This window comes from Zonotrichia leucophrys, chromosome Z, assembly GCF_028769735.1.
Source record: "Zonotrichia leucophrys gambelii isolate GWCS_2022_RI chromosome Z, RI_Zleu_2.0, whole genome shotgun sequence".
Classification (NCBI taxonomy): Eukaryota; Metazoa; Chordata; class Aves; order Passeriformes; family Passerellidae; genus Zonotrichia; species Zonotrichia leucophrys.
The window spans coordinates 12,018,288-12,043,369 of record NC_088200.1 but is presented as its reverse complement, the minus strand read 5'-3'; the positions used below and the strand labels follow the sequence as shown (position 1 = coordinate 12,043,369).

Here is a 25,082-nt window from a genome sequence, read left to right as displayed (position 1 = left end):
TGAGGGTTCTTAGGCACTGGCACAGGTTGCCCAAAGAAGCTGTGGATGTTTCATTCCTGGAAATGTTCCAGGTCATGCTGGATGATGCTCTGAGTGACTCGGTCTAACAGAAGGTGCTTCTGCCCATGGCAGGGGCGTTGAAATGAGATGGGGGAGCATGGAGGCTGTGCATGTGCTTTCACAGTTTGTCTTCCAGAGCCTCTGCTTTCCCTTGCTTCCATGTTCAGACTTCACTTTTACTTCATTAAGCTGCCTTTATCTCAATCCAAGCAATTTTTCTCCATCTTCCTCTCTTCTCCTGCTCCATCCTGCTGAGGATGGAGTGATAAAGAGGCTTGGTGGGCATCCAGCCAAGGTCAGCCCACCAGAAGGTAACAGTAAAGGTGTACCAATAACTACACCACTCCCTAAAAGGCACAGCCCACATGGAACCAAGCGACACTTTCACAGATTCTGTGGTTCAGAGGCTGAGAAACAGTTGTAGCTCAAAACTCCCAAGCAAAGCTATGATTATGAAAATGAGTTTATTGTTCAACGCACACTATACAGCACACAAAGGTATAATTATAATACAAATTAAGTTTTCAATGCTCCATCATTCCCTACACTATAAACTAATATTCGTTGTTCTTGGAATGCAAAAAATTGCTCAACAGCCATTGCCAGCACTTGTCATCCAAGCACATTCCATAAAAACCCAAATGTGAAAAGCAAACAATTTCCAAGATTCATCCACAACATACATCACACACAATAAAAGATGTACTATTTTTGTGAATCAAAGGCTTTAACAGAAACTTGCTGCATTCTTACCTTAATCACTGCCAGGTTGCTTTTCTTATTGGAATATTATAGAGTTCTGCAGTTCATGTAACTTACCACAAAGGTTGGTATTGTATGTCTATATTGTGTCAGCACTGAATTTTATTTTCAGAGGGTATCTTAACTACTTTGAGAGGTCTTTCAGTAAGTCAAAGAAAAAACTAATTTATTAATAAACAAAATTACCTAGAAAAAACTTACTTTATTTTAATTACTAGCTCCTTCAGGTGACAATAATTAAATCCCCCTTTTTATGAGAAGAGTGAAGCACTAACATGAAAACATTTTTGCCTTACACCACACTGGCGTTGAGCAGTATTCTGGCTACTCATTTTAGGGAAGAAAAACAGAGAGGAATATATTCTGCCACCTGATAAATCAAACATTCTGAGCCTAAAAGTCAGACACTTGGCGACTGCTACTGGTGCTAAACTCTGCAGGGTCCAAGGGATGCCTGACAGTTCAAGTAACTGTTTAGACTATTCAAAACAAAAATTAAGATAACAACATCCAGGAACGTATCTTGGCATAACATCTTAAAATTAGCTAAATATTTACAAAAAACCAAGGTGGCTTATTCTATTTTAGTGAACCATGAACTTCCTAAATAACTCAGAATGCTGTACTTCTAATGTGCTACAGCACATGCCTATATGCACACAAGATAATCAGATGCAACTACCAGCACTACTGCACTTTTCCAGTTATTACACTTCAAAGAATAATGAATTAAATCCTTTTTTTCCACACTTCGAAAGGGAAATGTAGCTAATACATTTAGGCTGATTTGAACATCTGGATATCATGTACACTGGAATATTACTGTAAGTGAGAAAAAAATTACAAGATAGAGTTTGCCTGAAATGTACCTGCACTTCCAGCTCTTCAGCCATTGTCTGGATTTTAGATGTTAACTTTACACAAATTGACTATATGATTTCACTAATATTGTTCTGCAAAAGTTGTATAGTGATTAAAACTACAGGAGATAAAATCTTTAAAGGATTTCCAGGGTGTTTTTTGTTGTTGCTGTTGTTTTCTTTTAAAGCCCATGAGGAAAAGATAATATTTTAAATTTCTGCTTCAGCAGAAACAGAGGAAAATAGTTATGGTGTTGACATATCTCCTAATACTTTTACAAAAATTCTCAATTCTATGGCTGACATAAGATTAATATATATTAAATCTGTGAAATACAGTATTCTACACTTTCACAGGTTTTTGTCAAAATGAACAGTTTTACCTTAAAAGCAATTTCTGCAAAGGGGACATTGTAAATCAGCACTACATCTGCAGTATGGAGTTTCAATATTTTCAGGGAATTTCAGCCCTAGTTGAGTTTATACTCCTGGGCCTAACAACAATCTTCTATTTACTGCACCACTTTCAATAAATAATGTGGGTTTTTTTCCCCTTGTTCCTTTTGGGAGCTTCCTTATTCTCAAACAATACTCAGAAAATATACTACTAGCAACCAGAGGCTGAAACTAGATTAGTCTCCCCAGAATGTCTCGAGAAAAATCAGACAAAAACAAAAAATCAAATTAACCAAAATTACTCACCTTTTCATGGCCCAACCAGAGAAGGGAAAAATGGCACATTTATACCTAAAAAGAACCTCTGCTGCTCCGTTTCCAGAGCTATAAATGGAAATTATATTTGATGAGAGAGATCTGCAAACTATAGGAAATCTTTCACATCTGGGTACCTACAATACTGTAATTTGCAAAGAAAAAAACACTTCTTTTTTTCTCTGTGTTTGCAATTGCCTTCTTTGAGAACTTCAAGATCATATGCTGCCCTGGAAAAAATCTGGATAGCTCCTTTGTTCCCAGTTCTCTCCTGAAACACTGGCTTCCCGAAAACTTGCAAAGACTATCATTTGTGAGAGCAGGGCTATGGCACAGCATGGATTAAAAAAATGCAAAACTACAGCTGGTTGAACTAAAAGGTGAGCACTTTCCCTGTCTTGAGCAAGAGAAAAGGTTAAAGAGAGCCTTTAAATTGATCATACCTGAAGGGGGCCTCAAAAAACCTGGAGGAACTTACCACAAGGACATGTAGCATTAGGACAAAAGGAAATAGGTTTAAACTGAGAAAGAGGGTAGGTTTTGATTAGATATTACAAAGAAATTCTTTACTGTGACTGTGGTGACGTACTAGCACAGGTGCAGAGAGAAGCTGTGGATGCCCCGTTCCCAAAGTATTTAAGACCAGGCCTGGATGGGGTTCTGAGCAAACCTGGTTTAGTCACAGGAACATTGGAATGAGATGGTCTTTAAGATCCCTTTCAATCCAAGCCATTCAATATTTCTAAGTGATTCCACTATACTAAAAACCCCCTTCTGCTCCAAGTGTACACACACCCTGCTCTTTCAGGTCTCTGGTGTGATTTACTCCACAGGGAAGATGCTGTATGTTCATGGGCAGGAATGATGAGAAGGAGGCAAGAGCTACACTTCATGGATATTTCTCCATTTCTGGTGAAAATGCAGGCTTTGCATCTTCAAGTATCACACAAGTTTCAAGAACAAGTATCCCAGAGGTGGTGTGACACAGATCATTAATGCCTTATTTGAAGACAGATGGAAATGACTGGAATACTAAATGGACAGCAGGAATAGCTAGTTCAAGTGGAAAGGGAACAACAAACCCTAGCAACAAACAGTAATGCAAGTACCAGAATCTACTTAAGAACTTAACTCCCCACAAAAAGGTCCCCCTACAGAAGGCCATGTTTTAATCATTCAAATCTCAGGCCTTCTGGCAATTAAGAAAAAAGGAGTTCTTATTTTTGTGGCTGTTGTTTAAATACATAATGTCCATGTTTTCTTGCAAGTTTTTATAAAGCTTATTCTCTTCCCATCCAAAATTACTGATTTACATGGAAAAGCAAATGTCACACTGCTGAGAGGCAAGATGAGGAGCGCAGGAAAATTTGAGACCCTTTGAAAGACTTTTATTTTGTACACCAGCATACAGACTGACAGTGCTGAAATCTGCCTTTTGATCAGATACTAGCAAATTTACCCCTCTGTTATTTTCTTCAGCAAAGCATTCAAAACCGTAAGTGCAATTAAGAAAGTTAAGCAGGATGACAGAAAAGAGTTAAAAATAGAAATGTAGTATCTTCTTACAAAAATGTTCATACTTAAAACATTTTTAGGACAAAAATATGGGCAGACAACTCATCAACAATCACAACAGAAAGAACTGAATATCTGGCACAGCAATTCCCAAAGCAGACAGTTACAACAGCACAAGCTCTTCACAAAACCATGGAATGGTCAGTGTTGGAAGGGACCTCTGGAGATCACCCAGTCCAACCCCCCTGCCAAGGCAGGGTCACCTGGAGCAGTGACACAGAAATTCAGCCGGGTGGGTTTTGACTGTCTCCAGAGAGGGAGACTCCATGGGCAGCCTGTAAGGTTCAGACAGATAAAATACCACAGAAAAACAGTGAATTCTGGAGAAAAGCCACTACTTATCGTGATCACCAAAGAAATCTGGTCCCAGTGTTGCAGTATCTAGGCACAACCATATGCTAATACGAATAGCAGAAGGCTTCTACTCATGCTTGTTATTGCTTGTCTGTATCAAAATGTGTTTGGTTTACAGATCAAGTATTCCCTCTCACACATCACTTCAAATACACCCTAAACTCTTTTTTCAGTGTAAAGAAGCTCTAGAAGTCCATAAAACTTCAGAGGGGGATACTTGCATAACCTTCTTGCATTGGAATTAATCTCAGGCCCACAAAAAAAGTAGTTTTTCCCCTTCTACCTCACATCCAACTTTAATATGCAAGTGAAGGAAATTAAGAGACTATTTTAGTGATGATGAACAGAGAGAACAAAACCCTGTTCTGTTCTTCAATATTAAGTCTGAAACATTATTTGAAGAAAGATAAAAGGAGGTTAAGGGGAGTATTTCACAAATCTGGAAGAAAACATCCCTCATTCCTCTTTTCAAACTAGATAAATGTTTTCAGCTGTTAGGCACCCAGATGAATTTTCCATGACAGCAGTGAAAGGTGAAGGCAGTAGTAAGTGTTCTAATTTATTTTTTCTGTTCTTTTCTAAACCCATTTTTCAAACAAACACACAGTGATGTCATGTTTTGTTCCACAATCATGCACTGATTAAAACCACACTACTTGTAAAATGGGCAGGTTTACCAAGTCACAATTTTTCACTCTTTTCCTCTGTAAATTAAACTGCAAATAAACGTGTAAGATATACACTAAGGTTGCACAAGTGAACACTCAAGAGAAAGACAAAATATGAAAAACTACAATATGAGAGATGGGCAAGATGCTGTTCCACAGCAACAGAAAAATGTAATTTTTTTGGGTTTACAGGAGTGCATTACCCACAAACTTCCATGCAGAAGTAAGCATACAGATTTGAAAGGACATTTCAACAACTTTTAATTTCCTCTCTTTTAGGTGTTAGAATTGACAGATGTATTCTCATGCAAACTTGCATGTTATTAAACTCAGCTTGGCCCAGATTCATATAATCTGAGTTTCTAAATGTGATACATCTAAATATGGAAACAACTTTCTTCAGACTTCCTGTACAGTCTTCAAAAATAAGTAAATAACTAAAGAAGAAGAATCAGTGTACCAAAAAACCAAAACTATTTTGAAACCTCTCTCCATTAATTATTCAGGAAAAGTGCAAAGCATCTGAATTCCTAGCATAGGTGCCTTGATTAAATTAATTAAATTGATTAAATTAAATCAGAGCACGCCTGTCTGTATTATCTAAATTTCTAGTCTGAAGACAAAGGAAAACATTCTGGAAAACAGAAGGATGCATGCAAACACTGGTATGTATTATCTTAGCTGGCATTCCTACAAAAGACACAAAATATCCATTACTCATGGGAAAACATAGGTAACTATAACTGCATGATGAAAACAGAAAATCTTCAAAATGAACAGAAATATAAAAAGGGTCCTATAAAATTATATTGGTTCCCAGTTTCCAGCCTTTAATTTAGGTGAGTCAAAACAGCACAGAATATTTACATCTTGAATTTTAAGTATAGGAAGATCAAGGAGATGTTATTCTTTCCATTAGTGAATTAAGAGGTATTGCTTCAGTATGCACTCAAGAATTAAATGGTGCTTTAAACAGATGAACTTCCTTTCAATTACCACCAGGAATTTAATTATCCAACATGGAAATAGTACTGTGGCTAGTTTCTCCCAACATCATCTAATTCAGAGAATCTAAGTGTTTTGTCAGGTTCAACCAGCAAGGAAAAAGACTTCAGATTAATTTTTTATTACAACATGACTGTCTAAAAGTAATAAATTTCTATTGTTATTATAGGACAGATACAACATATTTGACTAGATGCTTAGTCAAATGGTAACTCAGAGACTGTGCCATGGCACAACAGGTAACATCAACTAGCTCTCCCCTTCCCTTCCCTTCCATGCCACTTACCAGCATATCCCCTTCTGAAAAGACTCCAGTGGCTTAGCAGTCTAGAAAAGGTATTACAAATACAATCTCAGCATGTTTGCAAGCACCATTTTTAGAGATAAACATCATACTTCTGAAGTACAGCAAAAAGCCTGCTTGATCTATCTTCTGGGTGCTACTTTTAGACACATTTCAGGAGGCTGCTATTTTTAATCTAGATTCCTACATCTCATTCAGATAAACTTCTAAATTTGTAACTAGTCTTTGATTTATGAAGTCCTAGTTTATATTAAATTAATGATTATGACATGGGAATTGTTCTCACAATGTATACCAAAGAAATTCTCTTGAGCCTTTTCTAAAACAAGATATAATCATCGATATAACTGATTTAAATCTAAAATTGCCTGGAGTCATTCAAGTTTCCTCTGCAGTTTCTGGCAGTCAGGTTTACTTAAACTGAGTATTCTAGTTACATTCCACTCATATAACCACCTATCTGTTTCATCTTTATCTTCTCAGCTTCAAATGGTATAAATATAAATACTTCAAATTTGCTGAAACTGTATGTACGACTGCCACATACCACCAAAAAGAACCCATGTTCAGTCAAGCTACTGTTTTATTACAATAAAAAAATACAAAACATTACTGCCACCTGCCATATTAGGAATGAAAAAATCTGTAGCATTTTCAGTCAGGCATATCCTTTATTAAGGTTATTCCTTAGAGCTGAATAGAGCACTTTGTTTTAACATAATGGAATACTTCCATTTACTTTGCAACAGTAAAACAACTTACACAATCATAGATCAGCTGACAATGAGGAGAAATAAACTCTGAAAGCTCTGTTCAGGTTGGTAGGTTTCCAAACCATAGCTTAATTATGAAATCAGAAAGGACAAATAATTGTGAACTTCTAAGTCTTTGGAGTAAATGTGCCAAATGCTTAGTTCAGATGGGAACAGGCATTCACCTATTTTACATTCCGCTTGTGTATAATTTTGTACCACAGAGTCTGCGTGGGATTTCTACCACAAGGAATATGCCACAAAAGACATCCATGAAAGAATCCAAAACCAAAACATAGGATGCACAACCAGACTGAACTTAACATTTGTTAATGCATAACATTTTTCAGCCTGCTAGCCAGTTCACTTAATTATTTACATTAAACCTGCTCCAAAACATCTTTTATCTAAACTACACAGACACTTTATCATTACCACCATTTGGGAAACTTTAGGGAATAAAGAGCATGAAGTTCTTTCACCTGACTCACCAAGAAAAACCATGAACACTTAGATGTTTTTCACTCTTTAAAATAGCTTTACTGTTCTCTAGATTTAAGCGCTGTCAAAATAGAAGTACTTATGAAGTATCTTACAATTCAAAAATACATACAAAAAGTTAAACAAGTTTTTTCAAAAAATATTCCTCCCCTTCATATACTTAAAAAGTCAAAAATACTACTAAGCCTTTGTAATTCATGCAGCAAAACCCAATTTTAGTTACATGCACTTCTATGAATGTATATTAAAATAACATATGCAGTACAATATACATTAAAGCTTCTTTTGAAAGTTGTGTAACCACTGAAATTAAGTCCATCAATAGCAATACAATTCTGGTCTCATCAAAGCTTAAAAAAACAATGTAACCAATAAATAATCAATATTTGGAATTGCTATCTAAAACAGAAATGGTATTACTACAACTGAAATAAAATCCATTTTTCCTCTTATCAAAAAAGAGCCTTATTAAAAGAGCTCATTTTAAGACTTCTGGTGAACATGTTAGCATAGAATTTAATAATCAGGATAATACAACCTCTACACCAGTATAATGGCAACTCCATTAGCAAGCCACCTCTTTTAACTGTGTTTTAATGACCAAAATTGGTGTAGACCAATCCTTGACCTTTAATTGTGCTATTTATTTGACTCCTACATACCTCAGTTTCCTCATCTGAAAAATGGGAATAAATAACACCTATTTTAAGGAATCTGCTCTAAGGTTTTCTGCAAGGATGGTGAAGTTTTTCACATTCCCTAGAGGTCCTGTTGATCTTAGGAAACACTACCTTCAGCAAACTAAACCATTACAGCTCAAGAGAGAGATATGTCCACAGACTCCACTTTTCAACAGTTCTACAGCTGTTATTGTGAAACATGTTCATTCAAAAGTTTACTTCAGGATCTTGAGAGATAGAAATTTTTGTGTAACAATCCATCAAGTGACAATGACTGCAGTTGTTCACAAATTTATCAAATAATTAGAGCAAGGAATTTAAAGTGTGTGTGTGTGTGTGTGTGTGTGTGTGTGTGTGTGTGTGTGTGTGTGTTTGTCAGCTAGTCATGTAAAGAAGATCTGCAACACAGGGTGAAGGTAGGAGGACAAGGGTTAAAAATTACAGCATGTCTCTGTTACTGCAGGAAGGAAGAACAATTTCCTATGTAGCTTCCACAGCTGGTTCCAATTCCATTACTGTTTCGATTACTAATTCTCCCATGCCACCCATAAATTACCTTCAAAACATTAACATTTAAGCTCTCTTATAGCAGCACAATTTTATGTAATGTGACATGAGGATAAATTGCTAAGTGACTTTATGCATCTGGAAAGAGGAAAAGATACATTTATATTGCGTGGACTTGAGGTCCATGCTTGGTAGAAACACACCTTCCTTCATGTTTCACGCAGGTATATTCTTTTCTATTTCATTCTAAAGCTTATGGCAGAAAAAAGCAGTGCATTAGGGCCAAATTATGTATCTCATATTGCTAAAATGGTTGTAATACCCAACGACCCTGCAATAATTTTTAAGATGTTCAAGTGAAGTACTAAGCACTAGAAATGGCAACCAGTGTGAATATCCTGGCTTTATTTGGAACCATAAAAAAGCAAATAATTGTAAAATGTTGTGTGTAACAATTATGAAACATGCTTGTCTTCTATGCATTTATATGGTGTATTTTACTACAATACCTATATATGTTGAAATTCCTGGAGTATATTGTATCAAAAATACTGATTTCCATATATGTACTGTAGTCCAAAAATTCCAAATGACTACAATTAAACCTGACAGGACACACAGCTAGACAGAAAGCCACTGATTTCTACAAAGCAATCACACTTGACTGTTCAGTATGGCTCAGCTCTGGGTTATACAGGAAAAGAACAAAGACCTTAACACAGCTTTCAGTGGAATGTCACCCATGTTAAATCCAACATTTATTATAGTCATTCCTTAAGGAGCCTGAAGCATACAAGTACACAGACACAATGCTTTCACTTTTCAACCCAGACTAAGATAAAGATCCATTGTCCTGACAACATGAACTGTTGTGCACAGAAAAAGAACACGAAAAATCAACATCATACCTTCCTGAAATACCTCATTTCAGATTTTTATTGACATTATTTAAGATGTCATACAACTTTCTTCCTTCCTTCCTAACACATAAAATATGTTGATTAAATGCAACCTATGATATCTCTCCTTATTCAATAGGTTTCTAGATCTTCAAAAGGAGTTGCTCATGATACTCCATACTATACAAAGATTACTTGAGTTACAGGAAAAATCATCTTTTTAAAATCTAAAGTTTAAGATTGGATTATATTATTCAAATGAAATTGCTACTACTTCTGCATGTAATAAACTCGTTAACTTATCTGAAATGGATTAACAATATGCATCTTCAACTTGGTCATAACAGATAGTTACCATTTTTAGTTCATACCAATCTAGTACAAAGACGGCAACTTCAGATATTCAGATGAAACTCTACAATTACTTTTTTTGCAAGAGTCAGGAAAGAAAAGCACAGTCCATAGGTATAAAGAACTCCAGATTCCAGACCACAAAGCTACTACATATCGGCTGTAAAATTTTCAATATGACAATTGCTTTTGTGCTTGTATGTTTTAAATAGGATAAAATGCTGATATTCCAGTAAATGTAGTCTGTTTGTTCATTGAGCTGCTCAGATTCCACTAAGATAGAAATCATTATTAATGCAAATTACTTATAAACAATCACTGGATAGTTTAAGTTGATAGGGACCTGTAAAAGCCATCTAGTCCAATGCCCCTGCAATGAACACAGATATATTCAACTACATCACGTTACATAGACCTCTGTTCAACCTGGGCTTGAATTTTGTTTCCAGGGTTGGGGCATGTACCATCTCTCCCTGGGTAACCTGTTCCAGTGTTTTACAGGCCCCAGCATAAAAAACCTTGTATCTAAGCTAATCAACCCTCTTTTAGCTCAATGCCATTACCCCTTGTTCAGTAACTACAGACCCCGCTGAAATGTTTGTCCCCATCTTTCTTGTGGGACTCCTTTAGGTCCTAAAATGATGCAGTACGGTATCCTCAGTGTCTTCTCTTCTTCAAGTCCCAATTCTCTCAGCCTTTCTATCACATGAGAGGTGCTGCAGTTCTCTGAGCATCCTTGTGGCCCTCCCCTGGACTCACTCTGAAAGGGCCTTGTCCTTCTTTGTTATGCTGGGAGCCGAGAACTGGACACAGTGCTCCAGTTAGATCTCACCAGAGCAGAGCAGAGGGGCAGAATCCCCTCCCTCCCCTGTTGCCCATGGGGTTCTGGATGCAACCCAGGCTTCCAGGGCTGCAAGTATACATTGCCAGGTTATTTCCAGCTTTTCACTCCCAATTTCTTCTTGGCAGGGCTGCTCTCCATGCCTTTGTCCTCTAGGGATGTAAAAACAAATGAAAAACCCTCCACAAAAAGGGGGAAAAAATAACAAGCTTTGTGTATAATGCTTATGTTACAAGTGCAGCTTTGATGTTGAGAAAACAGATCCATGATATTTCACACCTCCTGGCCGACTGATTGGTGAGGTTCTTAGGGAATGCATGATTCCATAACTACTGTTTCCATTAAAAATGCAAGTTCTATCTATAAAAATCCTCTAGCAGATCTTGCCCTGTAATAAGCAAGACCAACATGTTATTCTAGTGAAAAAGAAACAAAAGTACAAACTACGCCAAAAACGTGCGTGAGAGAAGCATAGCTTATAAACACTTACTGGCTTTTCACAGGAAAAGCTTAAGTGGTGGGCAGGAACATATGACCCATAAAATAATCTGAATCAAATGCAGTCCAAGATTTTCCGCTCATATTTGTTCAAATTCCCCATTGTGGACATATTCCAGAGAACTCATAAGGAAGCCAAAACAAGGATTCCCAATTTTGCATAGTTGCTGCAATTGGGCAGAATTTAACTCCTGCTTCTGGAATTCATTCTGTAAGCCCGAATTCTTCACATTAACCTCATGTTTGACAACCTCCTTGAATGTGTGATCCACTAAATGACATGGTTTGGTTCTGAAACTAACAGTATCTCACATAACACCTACTGCTGTCCCAGACTGGACTGCTTCCCAAGCCTCTTAAAACCCTACATTTCACCTCTTGGGAGCCACACAAAATGGACAGTAGATATGCTTACAAAACAAACTGTTTCACAGTGAGTTTTTCAGTGCCATTATTCTGTTTACAGAAAAAACGCAAAGTACAGGCCATTTGAAGACACTTCTCTTTACATGCTTGCTTTCAGAATATACTGGCCTTCCATATCATACACTTGAGATACTCTGGATCTTCAGGTAATTTAGCTACCACAAGTAGCATCCAGTCTGAGACAGCAAAAATGGATCTCTGTGTAGAGAATGATGGCAAAACCTTGCCTTTAGGTTCCTCTCATGAGATCTAATAAACCACTACAGACAGGGAGAAAGTGCCTTCATTTTATTTAGTGAGTAAAATTACAGAGTTTAGTATTTGCTACATAAATCAATTCTTTCAGAAATTACTGGGTAGGACAATCTATTAAAATGGGAAAACCTTTCAAAATACAGAAACCCTGACACTGGGTAAATTCTTCCTACCTGTGAAACACTTACCCTTAGAATTTCAGTGTAACACAGAATTAAGGAAATGGAGAAAGCAAAAGAATCCTGCTTTTAAAACAAAATCATTAATTTGAGACAAGCAGGTACAAAAACTATTAAAACCCACTATAAGTTACTCATGCATTCTGAAATCCTCACAGTCACTATGATACCGAACAATTTCAGTAGCATGGACCATAGGTGAGGGAATGAGCTAGAAAGAGTGAGCAAATATATATAAATAGATTTTTGCAGCTGGTTGTGGGTATCAAGGACTTACAAGTATCTATTAATACTGACAGGGACTGGGCAGACAGAAACTGCACTATTAAAATTTCGCACAATAAAGGGAATGGAAGAGTTCTGGCTAAGACACTGGAATTTTTCATAAGTTTATGTATTTGCTCCGAATTATATTTACTGTTCTAGTGTCCACAAACTTGCACTTAAAGAACTCAACCAATAAGCCATAATATGAACTGCACACAATTTAATGCATCCACCCCGAAAGATGAAAGACCTGAGATGACCTTCTTAGAACTTGCAATTACAACAAGGTATGGCATGTTAAGCCTCATGCTTACACAGTAAGCCCTTCTCACTGTAAAAGTGCCAAGCTGAGAGATTACTGTCAGTGTGCCTCCTGCATGCCTTTTTCGCTAGAAGAATGGCACACAGCAAGGTCAAGCAGTGCACTGTCAGGGGCTGCCACACAGTATTTTCAAAGCGCCTACAAAATCTAAAGCTGGGTTGTTTTCTTTGATGAAAGATGAGCTGTTACAGATTAAAGATAAATTAAACATTATTTATTCAACTTATTTCAAATAGAAACATTCTGCAAGTTTGGATTCTCATCAGCTCCTGGCCTGCAAGACAAACTTCCAAACACAGAAAGGCAAAACCTACCAATGATCTTTCTCTAAGATGATCTGCGGCTCAATTACTCCTGATTTAATTTTCTTTATCTACAAAAACTTCACTACCTACAAGGAACTTTGAACCAAAAACAAAGGAAGTTTTAGGAAGTTTCAGTTACTGGGAAATTGTTCTGCTCAATTTAGTTCTGAAAATGAGCCAATCACCTTAGTAGCTGTGTAATCATATGAGAAACACAGCATAAAAATACTTTTTAATTTTAACATAAATTTGGTTTAAAATGCTCAAAAAAAAATTTCACTTACTAATATTCCAAAAAAGTGAGCACACAAGAAGTGGCAAGGTAGACAAGAAAAAAAAATTCCTTACTATACCTGGAAAGCAAGTAGGTTTGATAAATACATAACTGTCAGAAGGAAACATGAATCTGAAATCCCAAATTTTAAATTTCTTTTTCTCACAATACTTTGGAAATTTTCAACACTTTAAAGCATTACTCAGAATAACATGAACTCTTCTTTAGAAACCCACCCAGAAGATGCAGCTAGACACAAAATTTTACCTGTAAAATTTTGGGTAGCTTCTGTGGTATTTTCCCACCCACTCCAACTTTGTTGCAGTCCCCCATTTGGATACCCCCTAAAAGTACTAGACAGAGTTGCAGCTTCCATTAATTCCTACACTATGAGATGATTCTCAAGAGGCAAACTAATGCAAATTGCATTAAACTACAGAGTTAAACTACAGCTGACAACTATTATATTTTTTTACAGGATAGGACCAGTTTTCATAACTATCATGTGAATTGGGCAGATGCTTATTTAAAACAGCCATATAAATAGGATAGTTGTAACTGATTTAGATCTAGTGACATTCATCTTAGAGGAATTAATATTTCTGCTGAAAATGCATTGAATTATTTTACTACTACTCATTCACTGAAAAACTGAATACAGTTTCTTATTTGGAAAACAAGACTTTGAGAAATCACAGGAAACTACCATTAGGCTTTCTCATAAATTCACTGTCTACTCAATGTATCATAATTGTCCTCCCTAAGACAAAGAAATTTATGGACAAAAACTGGACTAAGCCTTACACTATTTATTTAGAGATAATTTAAAGAATCTGCCTTTAAAATTGCAGTTGTCCAATGCAAAAACTTTACTACATACAGGCTTGCACTGTCACAAATATAAACATTTGTTGTTTTAAAAATATTTTTCATGAGTTCCTTTACAGAAAGGAGAAAAGTATGAGAGTCACAACAGATAGGGATACAAGCAGGAATGAGAAAGAGTGGATCAACAGAATGCCTGATCCCTAAAAGGCACCTTAGGAAGAGCAATTAATTATGACAGAGTAGTGGTCTGAAAAAAAAGAAAAGAAAAAGTCCCAAACTAACTGGCTGTCCTCACCAAAGAAAATGCTAGATAAGGCAGCATTTAATCACGGAACAGAGAAACAACTCTGAAGGACTCTGAGAAAAGAAATGTAATAAATGCCAAGTCAAAACAAATGAAGTTATTAAAACAAGTAGTTATTGACAGAAATCCATGTCAGAATTCTTAAACTACTTTCTATTGAGATGTACGGTGAAGTTTACTCTCACATTGTTATTTCCAGAATTTAAATTTGGATTATACACTTCTAATGAGTCAAAAATTATCACACTCTTATGTGTGACCCAACATTTAACCTTGTGTGCCTGCACACCCATGCACGTCATCCAAATGAGACAGCATTTTTGAAACACAAGGAAAAGTAAATGTATGGGAAAAAAACGAAGAAAACCAAGTGATATAAAGAAAAAAAAAAAAACCAGTACATGGGGGCTTACAGCTTCTCCAGAATTTTAATATTGTCTATAGAAAAAAGTTATGGAGATAAAAACCAATTTATTTTCAGATGGTTTTAAGGCATCTAAAAGAATGCTCGTAAACACCACGACTTGACACTGTAGACCAAGCAGAGGTTGTCCTTAAAATGACTCAGCACTCTGTGTCACAGTGATCTTATAGAACAGGCATGTGCTGTTTGAAGACACTGAGGATGATTAAGCTACTTAAATTTTTCTTCTGAATTTCTACTTCTGACATTTCTGGTACTCAGTAGAAAAAGTAGCAAATTAACTTCAAGAAGGAATGTCACTGAAAAATATCTTCGTTCATATGTTTAAGACAAGATCAGTTACTTTGTGGCATCAGTTCTTCAAGGGACATACACTGACTATTTGAACTGCAAAAAGTTACAAATCTGGTGGCACTGAAAGCCAGCTGATGCCCAGAGATACCACACATAGCCTGATATGCACATCTGCCTTCTTTGCAGAGACCAGCATGTTCCAGAACACCCCAAGTAACAGGTTGGTTAGAAAAAGATACCTTCACAAATCCAGACAATGCATGAAACTTTTAATATTACTGAGCTAAGAAAGAAAAACTTCCACTGCTGCACAAATCCTAAGTAACTTTTCCATCCTCCAACTAATCTTCCAAAGTTGACAAATGCATTTTTAACATGAGAGAAAAAATGAAAAGGCTATATGTATAACATGATTTCTTTATTTTTTTGCTTCCCCCTTTAAATTAAAGCATTAAATCCATGGTTTGCCTGTAGTGCATAATAGCAAAAGAAGAGCTAATACACAGGCTAGTAGAGGCAGGCATTAATATAAAATTTGTACTCATTCATAGGACATTGCAGCTCTAATAAAGGTTATCAGTTCTTTCTGACACCTGAACTGCTCTGGAAATATACACCCTGCAGTAAGGGTTGGGAAAATACCACTATTTTTGTGATGTCTATGAAACACTTGACCAAAAAAAAACAAGCCAGACTTTCTAACATTTCCATGAAAATAACTAATATCAATTAGAACTCTAGCTTCTGCTTTCATTCTAGATATTTGAATTAATTAACTGAGTAAGACAACTCTTCAAAGCCATTTTTTCCACAACAGAAGTTTTGGTCACATGTAGAAAAATAATTTCTATTCCTGATTTCTACAGGTCTTCCAGAATTTATTTCCTGCACTGTCCTGGCTCCAGCCCAGATCAGCACGTGGGGGCATGGACAAGACATTATACTACCCAGTTACACCTCATGTGAGTGCCAGGGACAGGGAAAAGGGACTCTTCCAAGAAGGGTGTTCCTTTTCCACTCACCAGAAGCCACTCACCTCTGCTTAACTGTCCCGGGTGTGGAGACCATTTTCCATGTAAATTACTCTCTTTGCACACTTTGGATATTAATATTCTTTATCAATACTGTTACTCTTTGCTTTCCATTGCTGAATCCAGTAAATTTTTCTTAACTCATGACCTCTGCCTTTTGCGTCACCCACCAGAGGGAGGGATGGGAGCAGCTCATGGCCTTCTTTTTAATGGGACTACTAAATGGGGGAATACCATTCCCAAACCATGACATGGTTCATACTCATTATTATATGAAAGATGACCTAAGGGGCCTCTGTACTGCAAAAGGTCACTATGACTGACTGAGTTCAACCCTTATTTAAGCCCTTGTGTTTCACCACATGAGAATGATCACATCCAAATAATCCAAATCCAAAGTCTTTCTTCCTTCCGTATTTGGCTATTTGAATATTTATTAATCTTTATTTAAAATGGTATGTCAAATAAACATTCATGAATAGTGCACAAGGTAATGCAATAAAATACCATCCGAGATTCTAAGACTTTGAAAATAATTTTATTAGGCTTTAAAATACAAAGAAAAGGATAAGCAGGAGTAAAGGAAGAAAGTTCAGTGTGATTGTTGTGTGATCTGGATACTGTTAGCAGCAAGTCTGTGTAGTCCCTGTATACTGCTAAGTGCTCACCTGCACATAAGAGATGCCATTGCAGCAGTTGTAAAACAATATGTGTGGTAGACTCACATTCATAAAAATCCAAAGCCGTCTTTTAAACAAACAGCAGACATTCCTAGAGTCAACAAAACTGCTCTCCAAGGATTCTACTGGAGTGGTCTGCAGTTCCAACAGTTTAACATAAATCACTCGTTCATCAAAAATCCTGTGAAGACTTGTTCACAGGAGAGGAAGTGTAACTGCATGTCACTTACACTCTCCCTTCAAATCCAGTCCTTTTAAATTATTTATTCATCCCCACCATAAATATTTCAAATACTTGTTATCATCCACTTCATTTTCCTCTTGATTCAAGCAAGAGTACTCTGTACCTGTATTTCCCATTATTCTGTTTAGAGCACAAACAACTTTTCAAAAAGATAACACTCACATGCCAAATAAAGAGAAAACCTGTTATCTTCAATTTGTGTTTTCCATAGTAATGCCAACAAAGTTCAATATAGTGTGAGCATTGCTGTTCCCTGGCCAAATTTAAGAAGATTTTATGTATTTTAACACTGATAGAAACAATATGCTATTTGTGCTTCTTTTTAAAAGTATATAGGAAATTTGTTGCAATGGCCAAAAAATGCATCAAGGCATTGTAAAAGGCATGTAAAGAGGCAGTCACCATTTTGTTTTGACTGTGTTTTCAGTTCTCAAAGAATAACTTAATTTCAGTATCTTCACTTCCAAATATCCCATCTTTACTGGAAGTAAAGAAAGTAGTAAAAATATGAAATATTCGGTTCAGAACATTCATATAATATTGTATGTACCAATGTTCAGCATTGCATTGCATTTATCATTGCTTGTACCATTGCAACCCATTCTTGTTGAATAATACTGTATCAAAAGTACAGTCTTGTGACAAATAAACATGCAGGGTATGCGCTTAGAAAGACCTAATTATTTTTTTTTTCCTTAAGGGGTAAGTCACAGAATTGTACAGTCTCAAGGTAATGCATACCTTAAACATAATTGGCAGAAAGAAAACCTAGAAGTCTACTATCCCTCCGAGCACAGTAGAGGACATTAGCTTCCACAAAATCTTGCGCTATAAAGAAATCAAGGATCTCAGAGAGATGAGATTGAGGATCCCACGTTTTAACTGTGCAAGGTTTACTGCCACAGCCGATTTGGCCTTGAGATGAAGAACACCTTGCATCAGTCTAACACAGAAATGGTACCAGCAGCTCCTAAAGAAGGCTTTCTACAGTTACACCAGCTAAAGCTGACCTGGTAAAGGGTCTCTAAAAGAGGTGATAAAAAGTAAAAACAGGACATAACAAGACCTCTGATCTTTGTTTAAAAGGGCAGTAAAAACTATAGTTATGTTCTGTTTCATGTTTTATTTAAGCACCTCACAGCCAACAAATACACGCCTCTTAATGTTCTCACAAAACATTTCTGGAAGCAAACTCGCAGTTTGTGAGTTTGTACCTATCTGCAGGGGAAACATTCTAAAACTTTTCATATTGCCATATTACAAATCTATTAAAATCTGTGTCATCCACCAAAAAGCATGGTGTGATATACAGCAAAGAAGGCTTGGCCTTACTAAGTTCTGCAGAACCAAGCAACAGAGATCTTGCAAGTACCCTCTAGGAACAACGGGTAATCATGAACTCTGGGGCACTCAGTTGAAGAGGAGATGAATAATACGCCATGCCTTTTTATCAAAGACCAATATTCCCCAAGGGAATTACCTTGTTAGCTTGCTCTCCATAGGATAATCTGTTTCTTAAGTTGAGTATGCCCTTCTTTACAGCTTCTGTTTGATTCTCTCACATTGGAAGACCAAGAGAAACCAATTATTTTGTTTTCTTCTAATTTTTACAAAGTTTGCAAATCTGTTTTAACTCACTTTGGACATAATCCTTCTCAATCTTTGCACTACATCAGTGATCCTCAGAAAAATGCCACAACTTGTAACAAGTTCAATACAAATAAAATACATTTACCTAATTTTTGTTGTTAAGACTTAAGAACGTATCATGTATATATATGAAAAAATCATTTGCTTCATTTTTATATAGGAAGGTAACACACAAGCAAATGCACAGAAATGGTTAACTTCTACCTAATTTTTTCTCAGTAACTAGAAATATTTAAAAGATAATGCCTCTCACCCTCAAAACCACACTTTCCATTGCATACAAAAAATTGCTTTGTTCAGCTTACTATACTTTTTCCTCTTTAGACAAGATGAAACATGACTGGGAAAATAAGATTCAGCAGTTACAGGACAGACAATTCTCAGTCTAAATCTTACAAATCCTTAGGAAGACTAAAAATTCCCACAACATTTATTTATTTTTACAACACCATAATTTTTAGTCTGGTACCATAGCCAAATTCTAATTGGAGCAATTACAGTCTACTTAAATTCTCCATCTAAATCAGCAGGAAATGGCTTCCTTCGATTCTGAACAAGTATTACTGGTATGTCCTGTTAAACTTCTGAAAAAAAAAAATTAAAATATCTCCAAATAATTCTAAAAGCTGAAATACAGCAACGCTATCATTTTGGAAACTGGCCAAACCAGAGTACAGCCTTGGGCTGTGAAGAGGCCCAAGGCTGTACTTGTTTCAGGGACATAATTACAACATGATTAGTATCCCTTTGGTGCTGCAGGGAGAAACCGTTCTCTGTTCTAAAGAAGAATGAACTGTAACTCAGCTCCAAATAGAAGGTAAATCCTTGCAAATCCATCTGGCAAATTCTTTAACAATCACCTTTACCTGCTGCCTCAAGCCAGAAAAAGTGTCACAAGATGCTAACACTAAATTAAGTTTTGTTAAAGATCTCAGCACATTTTCTAATGACGTGTAGAACAGAGGATTTACAGATACACACTCTGTTACTAAAGTCTTCCAACACATGTCATCCATTCCCTTGAAAAATGTTTATGGTCCTAGATTTAAACCTGTCTACCTACCAATCCTGACACAACTGCTTTTGCTACTCTTTGTCCCTCTTCAGACAGATTCCCAGTGCATTTTGCCAGGCAAAAAGAGCTGGCCAAGCTTCTACTATATTTCCCAATCCAAAATTTACACGTAAGATTGCCCTCATTCTTCATTTGCCCTCTTGCAAAATAAACTGTCTTCTCTTTTCAAGATTCTCCTGAAATTTTCTAGAAATGTTTAGATCAGGATAGATCAGCCCTGAAAAACTTCACACTACAGAAGACGCTCTGCTTCCTCCCTCCCCCTCTCAGCTTACGACCATGTGAAAAAGATCCCACCAGATTTTTACACCATCAGAAGAAAAGGCACCACAGAAAAATAAGTTCTGATCATAGCTCAAATAGCCAATTTGATGATCACAACTCAAATAGTCTAACAGCCAACTCAAATAGCTTTCATTTTCCTCAGTCCCCAAATGAATGCAAGCCTTTTATATAAAACAGGATACTAAACCAAGAGGAAAATATCAGAGGAAATTAATACCACATCTACCTATCATCCTTAAAATGTACTTGATAAACCACTATTCCTTACACTACTACAAAACAAGCATTGTAATGCATCTGGATAAATACTCACAAGCATCTTGTGGTTTGTTAAGTATCATCAGTTTTGACACAAATGGAAGTGAATGATAACTTGATAATTAGCAAGTCATTTAATCTAAGTATTTATTTGTTAAATGTAACTAATCATCGGTATCAACACAGATCAAAGAAACACAGAAAAATCCTTTAAAGCAGCACCACAAAGACTTGCAGAGATCAAAATGACTTACATCAATTTGGGGGAAAATGTACTGCAAGCGAGAATTCATACATTTAATACAATATCTAAGGCTCGGTTAAAAAGTTGTGTTTGGTTTGCATCACAGGTGATTTATGCAAATTACAAAAATGCATAATACTCAAAAAATGCCAGTGCCAATTGAAAACATAGAGCAATTAATTGCTGTTAGTAATTTTTCCATAAAAACACCAAGAAAGTATGAAAAATTCCCATCAAAAAAAATAACCACCAGCTATTCCTTCCACATTAATGTTTATTTAGTAAAACAACTCATGTAAACTGGGCAGTCCTGGGCTAACCCTGGACTCAAAAGTTGTCAGCCTCACAGCAAGTCAAATTTGAAAAACGTCTCTACTGACAGTCTGTCATAAGAAAGCAAAAACAACTGAACAAGCAATAGTGAAAAAAAACCCAGATCTAAAGTCAGGCTTGAGAGACAGTGGGAAAATGTCAGGGTGAAGGCAGTATTTAGGTATATTTTATTTGTCATACAAAATTCACAACACTTCAGATTACAAATAATAGACAACAACATCTATGCTAAAGAAAAATTTGATTCCTTCAGGATCAAAACCACAGATTTTTGTGTTTTCAAAAAATTACTTCAGCAGCAAAATATGATAATAAAAGAGAGAGTCTCACACTACATCTGGGAAAAAAAATATTGAGCTTTCAGTTTCTTCTGTCTCAGTTCTGCACCCATGCATACCAATCACCAGCTACGTACAAGCAAGAGAAAGGAATCACAGAGTTCTCATAACTGCAACACCTGCCTTCCTTGGGGCTCGCAGGATCACACTGTGATCACCAATCGATCAACAGGAAACCAGGAAAGCACAGCTGCTTCCTGATTTCCTTCACAGGAAAGAAAATAACTGAGTTCATGAGCAGCAGTAAGGGAAGGCTCTAGACCCCAAAGGCCTCTGGCATTCACACTGACACAAAATCTCCCCAGTTATAAATTAACTGTTTAGACTGAAAACCCACAAGTCTCATATTTCTGCTGCTCTGCTTATTCTCAACCCAATCTATTCTAGACTGTTTTGTAACTATTGTCTTAAGTTCAGACAAACTTAAATCACACCAGACTGCAAGTTACCTTTCTGTCTGAAACTTTTCATTAGGGTCTTTTAACTCTGGTCACCAGTAACTTCCCTTCGCAAGCCAGTTGTAGCATTATTCAGATATGTATGAATAAAAAATAAATACTAGTATCTTGTTAGAAATTAAAACAGCCAATCAGCACAGTGACTACTGAGAAAGACAGGGTAAAGTAAAGTCAGCTGTTTCTGCAAATTGTTTTGCCTTTGGAGAAGTTGGCAGCAAAGAAACAGCGATTTTAATATAATGTGACCCACAGCAACTGAGACTCACTGAGTCTTATCATGCCCTCAGGAACACAGACCAACTCTACAGTGCCCAAACAGCCAGAAGTTAAGAGAATTCCTAACACAGATCAACAGAGAGTAAACTTAGGGCATATGTCATCCTCAAAGAAAATTCCGGATTATCTCTTTGTGGTTCTCTGAGACAGAACAAGTCATCTGTGGGGTACAGATACGATGACAGCAGATATGGGACTAAAATGTACATTCTGATAATTATAGAAATCTATACACAACAGCGAATCAAGTGAATCGGACAAAGAGATATAAATACCTAAGACACCAAAATTTCCTACCACTTATGCAGGTAAACAAAATTTTCCACCACTTATGTAGGTAAACAAAAAACAAAAAAGAAAACTTTGTCACCACGTAAGTTTAGGCTTACTCTAAAAATTAGTTATGTCATGGCTTAAGAAGCTCCTCTCAGGCATTTAAAATGAGTTCTCTAAACTTTAAAATACAAGTTCAAAACATGCAAGGAAAGAGATGTTACAGAGAAAGAACAAACTGAATCGTGAGTAAAAACAAAAGAAAAATCAAAAGGAAAATTTTGGGACCCCTGGAAATTCAGAGTTTTTTGGATTGGTTTACATTTGTGTAACAGGACATACAGGTCTTTTTCTGTTACCAGATGGTTCAATATAGCAATAAGTAAGGCTGTTTTCACAGGACTTCTATCATTGTTGTTACACATGGAAACCATCACACAAAACCCAATGCCACAAAATATTTGATCCAGGCAGTTTTGAAGAACAAACATCAAACCTTTAATCTTTTCACAAAATCATCAAATAATCAAGGTTGAAAGAGACCTTTAAGATCATTCAGTCCAACCCAGCACTACCACTGTAACCCTTAAACCACTAAACCACATCAGTGCTAGATCCAGATGCCTTTTCACTAAATAGAGGAAGGGTGTTTAACTGGATATCTGTGATACCAGAGTTAGGCTGTTAGCGGTTCTCTTGGTCAGGCACTTATTTAGAAAAAAGCAAACCAAAATAAACACAAGTAAACAAAACCAACCAACCAACAAGCCCTCAGTCACCAGACTTAATTTCCTAAAAACAGAACACAACTGTTCTCCCTAGATTCAAGCCCGCCTCTGCCTCCTCTTTCTCATATAAAATTCAACATATGCTTTAGGAAATAAACCATTTAAAATAGCCGTATTAAATATTTATTTCTCTAGTTCTTTCATAACATAAAAACAAGAAGTAAACAATATACACTAAGTGATGTTGAATTACCCTTCAGACTCACATGTGTATTTTTGTTTCAAATCCTGATATTTTTAAATTAAAATAATTTGCATTTCATGAATTATCATTAGAAAAACAGAAAAAGTGCAAGAAAAACCGAAAACCTGCATTTTGAACAAGTCATACATCACCTGGGAACTCTATCAAAAAGGAATGGCCCTCATACAAATCAGAGCCCACTCAAAGGATTAAAACATCAAAGAGAAACTACTTACATTATCTTCCTCCTCTGTATCATCATTGTCATTGTCATCATCACTATCCTTGAACCCAGGGGGAAGTGGTGGCCCGATGAATTCTTCATCATCATCTTCATCACCATCATCATCACTATCCTCAGCTGGACCTTTAGCAGAACTCTGGGATTGCATAGAAGGACCACTTAACGCCTCGTTTGAGGTGTCCTCACTTTCACTGCACACTGACTCTCTGCAAGAAAAATTTAAAACGTTACTATTTGAAGAACATTGTCACTTCCACTGTAATTTTCAGATAAAAGATGTTGAGCACTCTCATAAATCAGCAGAAACGAAAATTAGCAGTAAAACGCACACTAACTTTTATTAACAGCGTGTGGGCCCACCATCATCTTTTGAAACACTCCCAAGTGTTTCAAAAGTTTCATTAAATTACCATTCTGCTGTTACCCAGATGAGTCCTGCAAACACATTACTTTGGCATATGGAAATTTCTGAAAAGCTGAGTAGTTGTGTCTATGTTCGTGCAGTTTATTCAAAATAGCCGCGCTCCCTCTGCTGGCGGTTCCCATGACACGCACTCCAACGGGCAGAAGGGCTATTAAGAGAGAGAAGCTCAACTTTCAGACTTCGTTTTGGAGCTTATATTCTCAGAATTTTTAAGTGAGCAGGCTGAAAAAAAAAGCCTTCTTTTCCTGTTTCTTTTTTAAACTCAGTGGTATTGTTTTGTTTGGGTTTTTTTTTTTTAAGTTTAGTTCATCACTTTATAATAAAAATCACAAAAGTTTAGGAACATAACGAAAGATTAAGAAAATTTATTCTGACCTATACAGCCGTACAAGCAGGTACTAAATTGCACAGGAAACAATTTTGTTGGGTAAATGATTGAAACTGTGCTTCAGGAAGAAAAGAGAATAAATCAAAACCAACATGACTTAGGTCATCAGATGTTACAGTGAAGAGCAGGCTTTGTATGCCTGATAACTTTTCTAATTTAAAGATCTATATCATAATATGACTACCTAACAAATTCAACAGAAACATAAAGAACTTCTCTTACTCTACAATAATAGGGCAATTGATATCCTTTTACCAAAGGGAAGGTTTTCCAGCATGTGAGGCATAGACTGAGATCTTCAAAGTTCTTCAAGTAAGCTATCCTCAAAACTAACTCCACAATACTATATGTAAAAGAGCTGTACTTTGAAAGTTAATATGCATTCCTACATTAGCAAACCACCCATCTTTTTCCCAAAAGCCAAACTATTTAATTACTTTTGGAATGAAACTAAATAGAAATGGTGCCAGTGATAAGGATGTATACAACATAATGATTCAAGGAAGCCATTCCAATCCTTGAGTCCCAAATTTTCAGACACCCAATAACAGTATCTACCTTTTTTCCAAACTACATTTATAATTCTCTCATTTGCTGGGAAGGAAACTGATCAAATCAAACATTTCAGTATTCTGAGGGGCAGCACAGCCATTCTGCTTTGTGACATGGCCAGAGCGGCAGTGCAATTTTTCACCACACTCCA

At 36.4% G+C, this 25,082-nt stretch overlaps 1 protein-coding gene across 1 annotated transcript in view; it reads right to left on the bottom strand.

Annotated features, from left to right (window-relative positions):
- Nucleotides 1-25,082, bottom strand: part of WDR70 (WD repeat domain 70) — a 123,796-nt gene that overhangs the window by 94,188 nt on the left and 4,526 nt on the right. Inside the window, exon 5 of the mRNA XM_064736540.1 lies at nt 23,560-23,773. Coding sequence (XP_064592610.1) covers nt 23,560-23,773 — 214 coding nt within the window. The remainder of the gene's footprint in view (nt 1-23,559; nt 23,774-25,082) is intronic.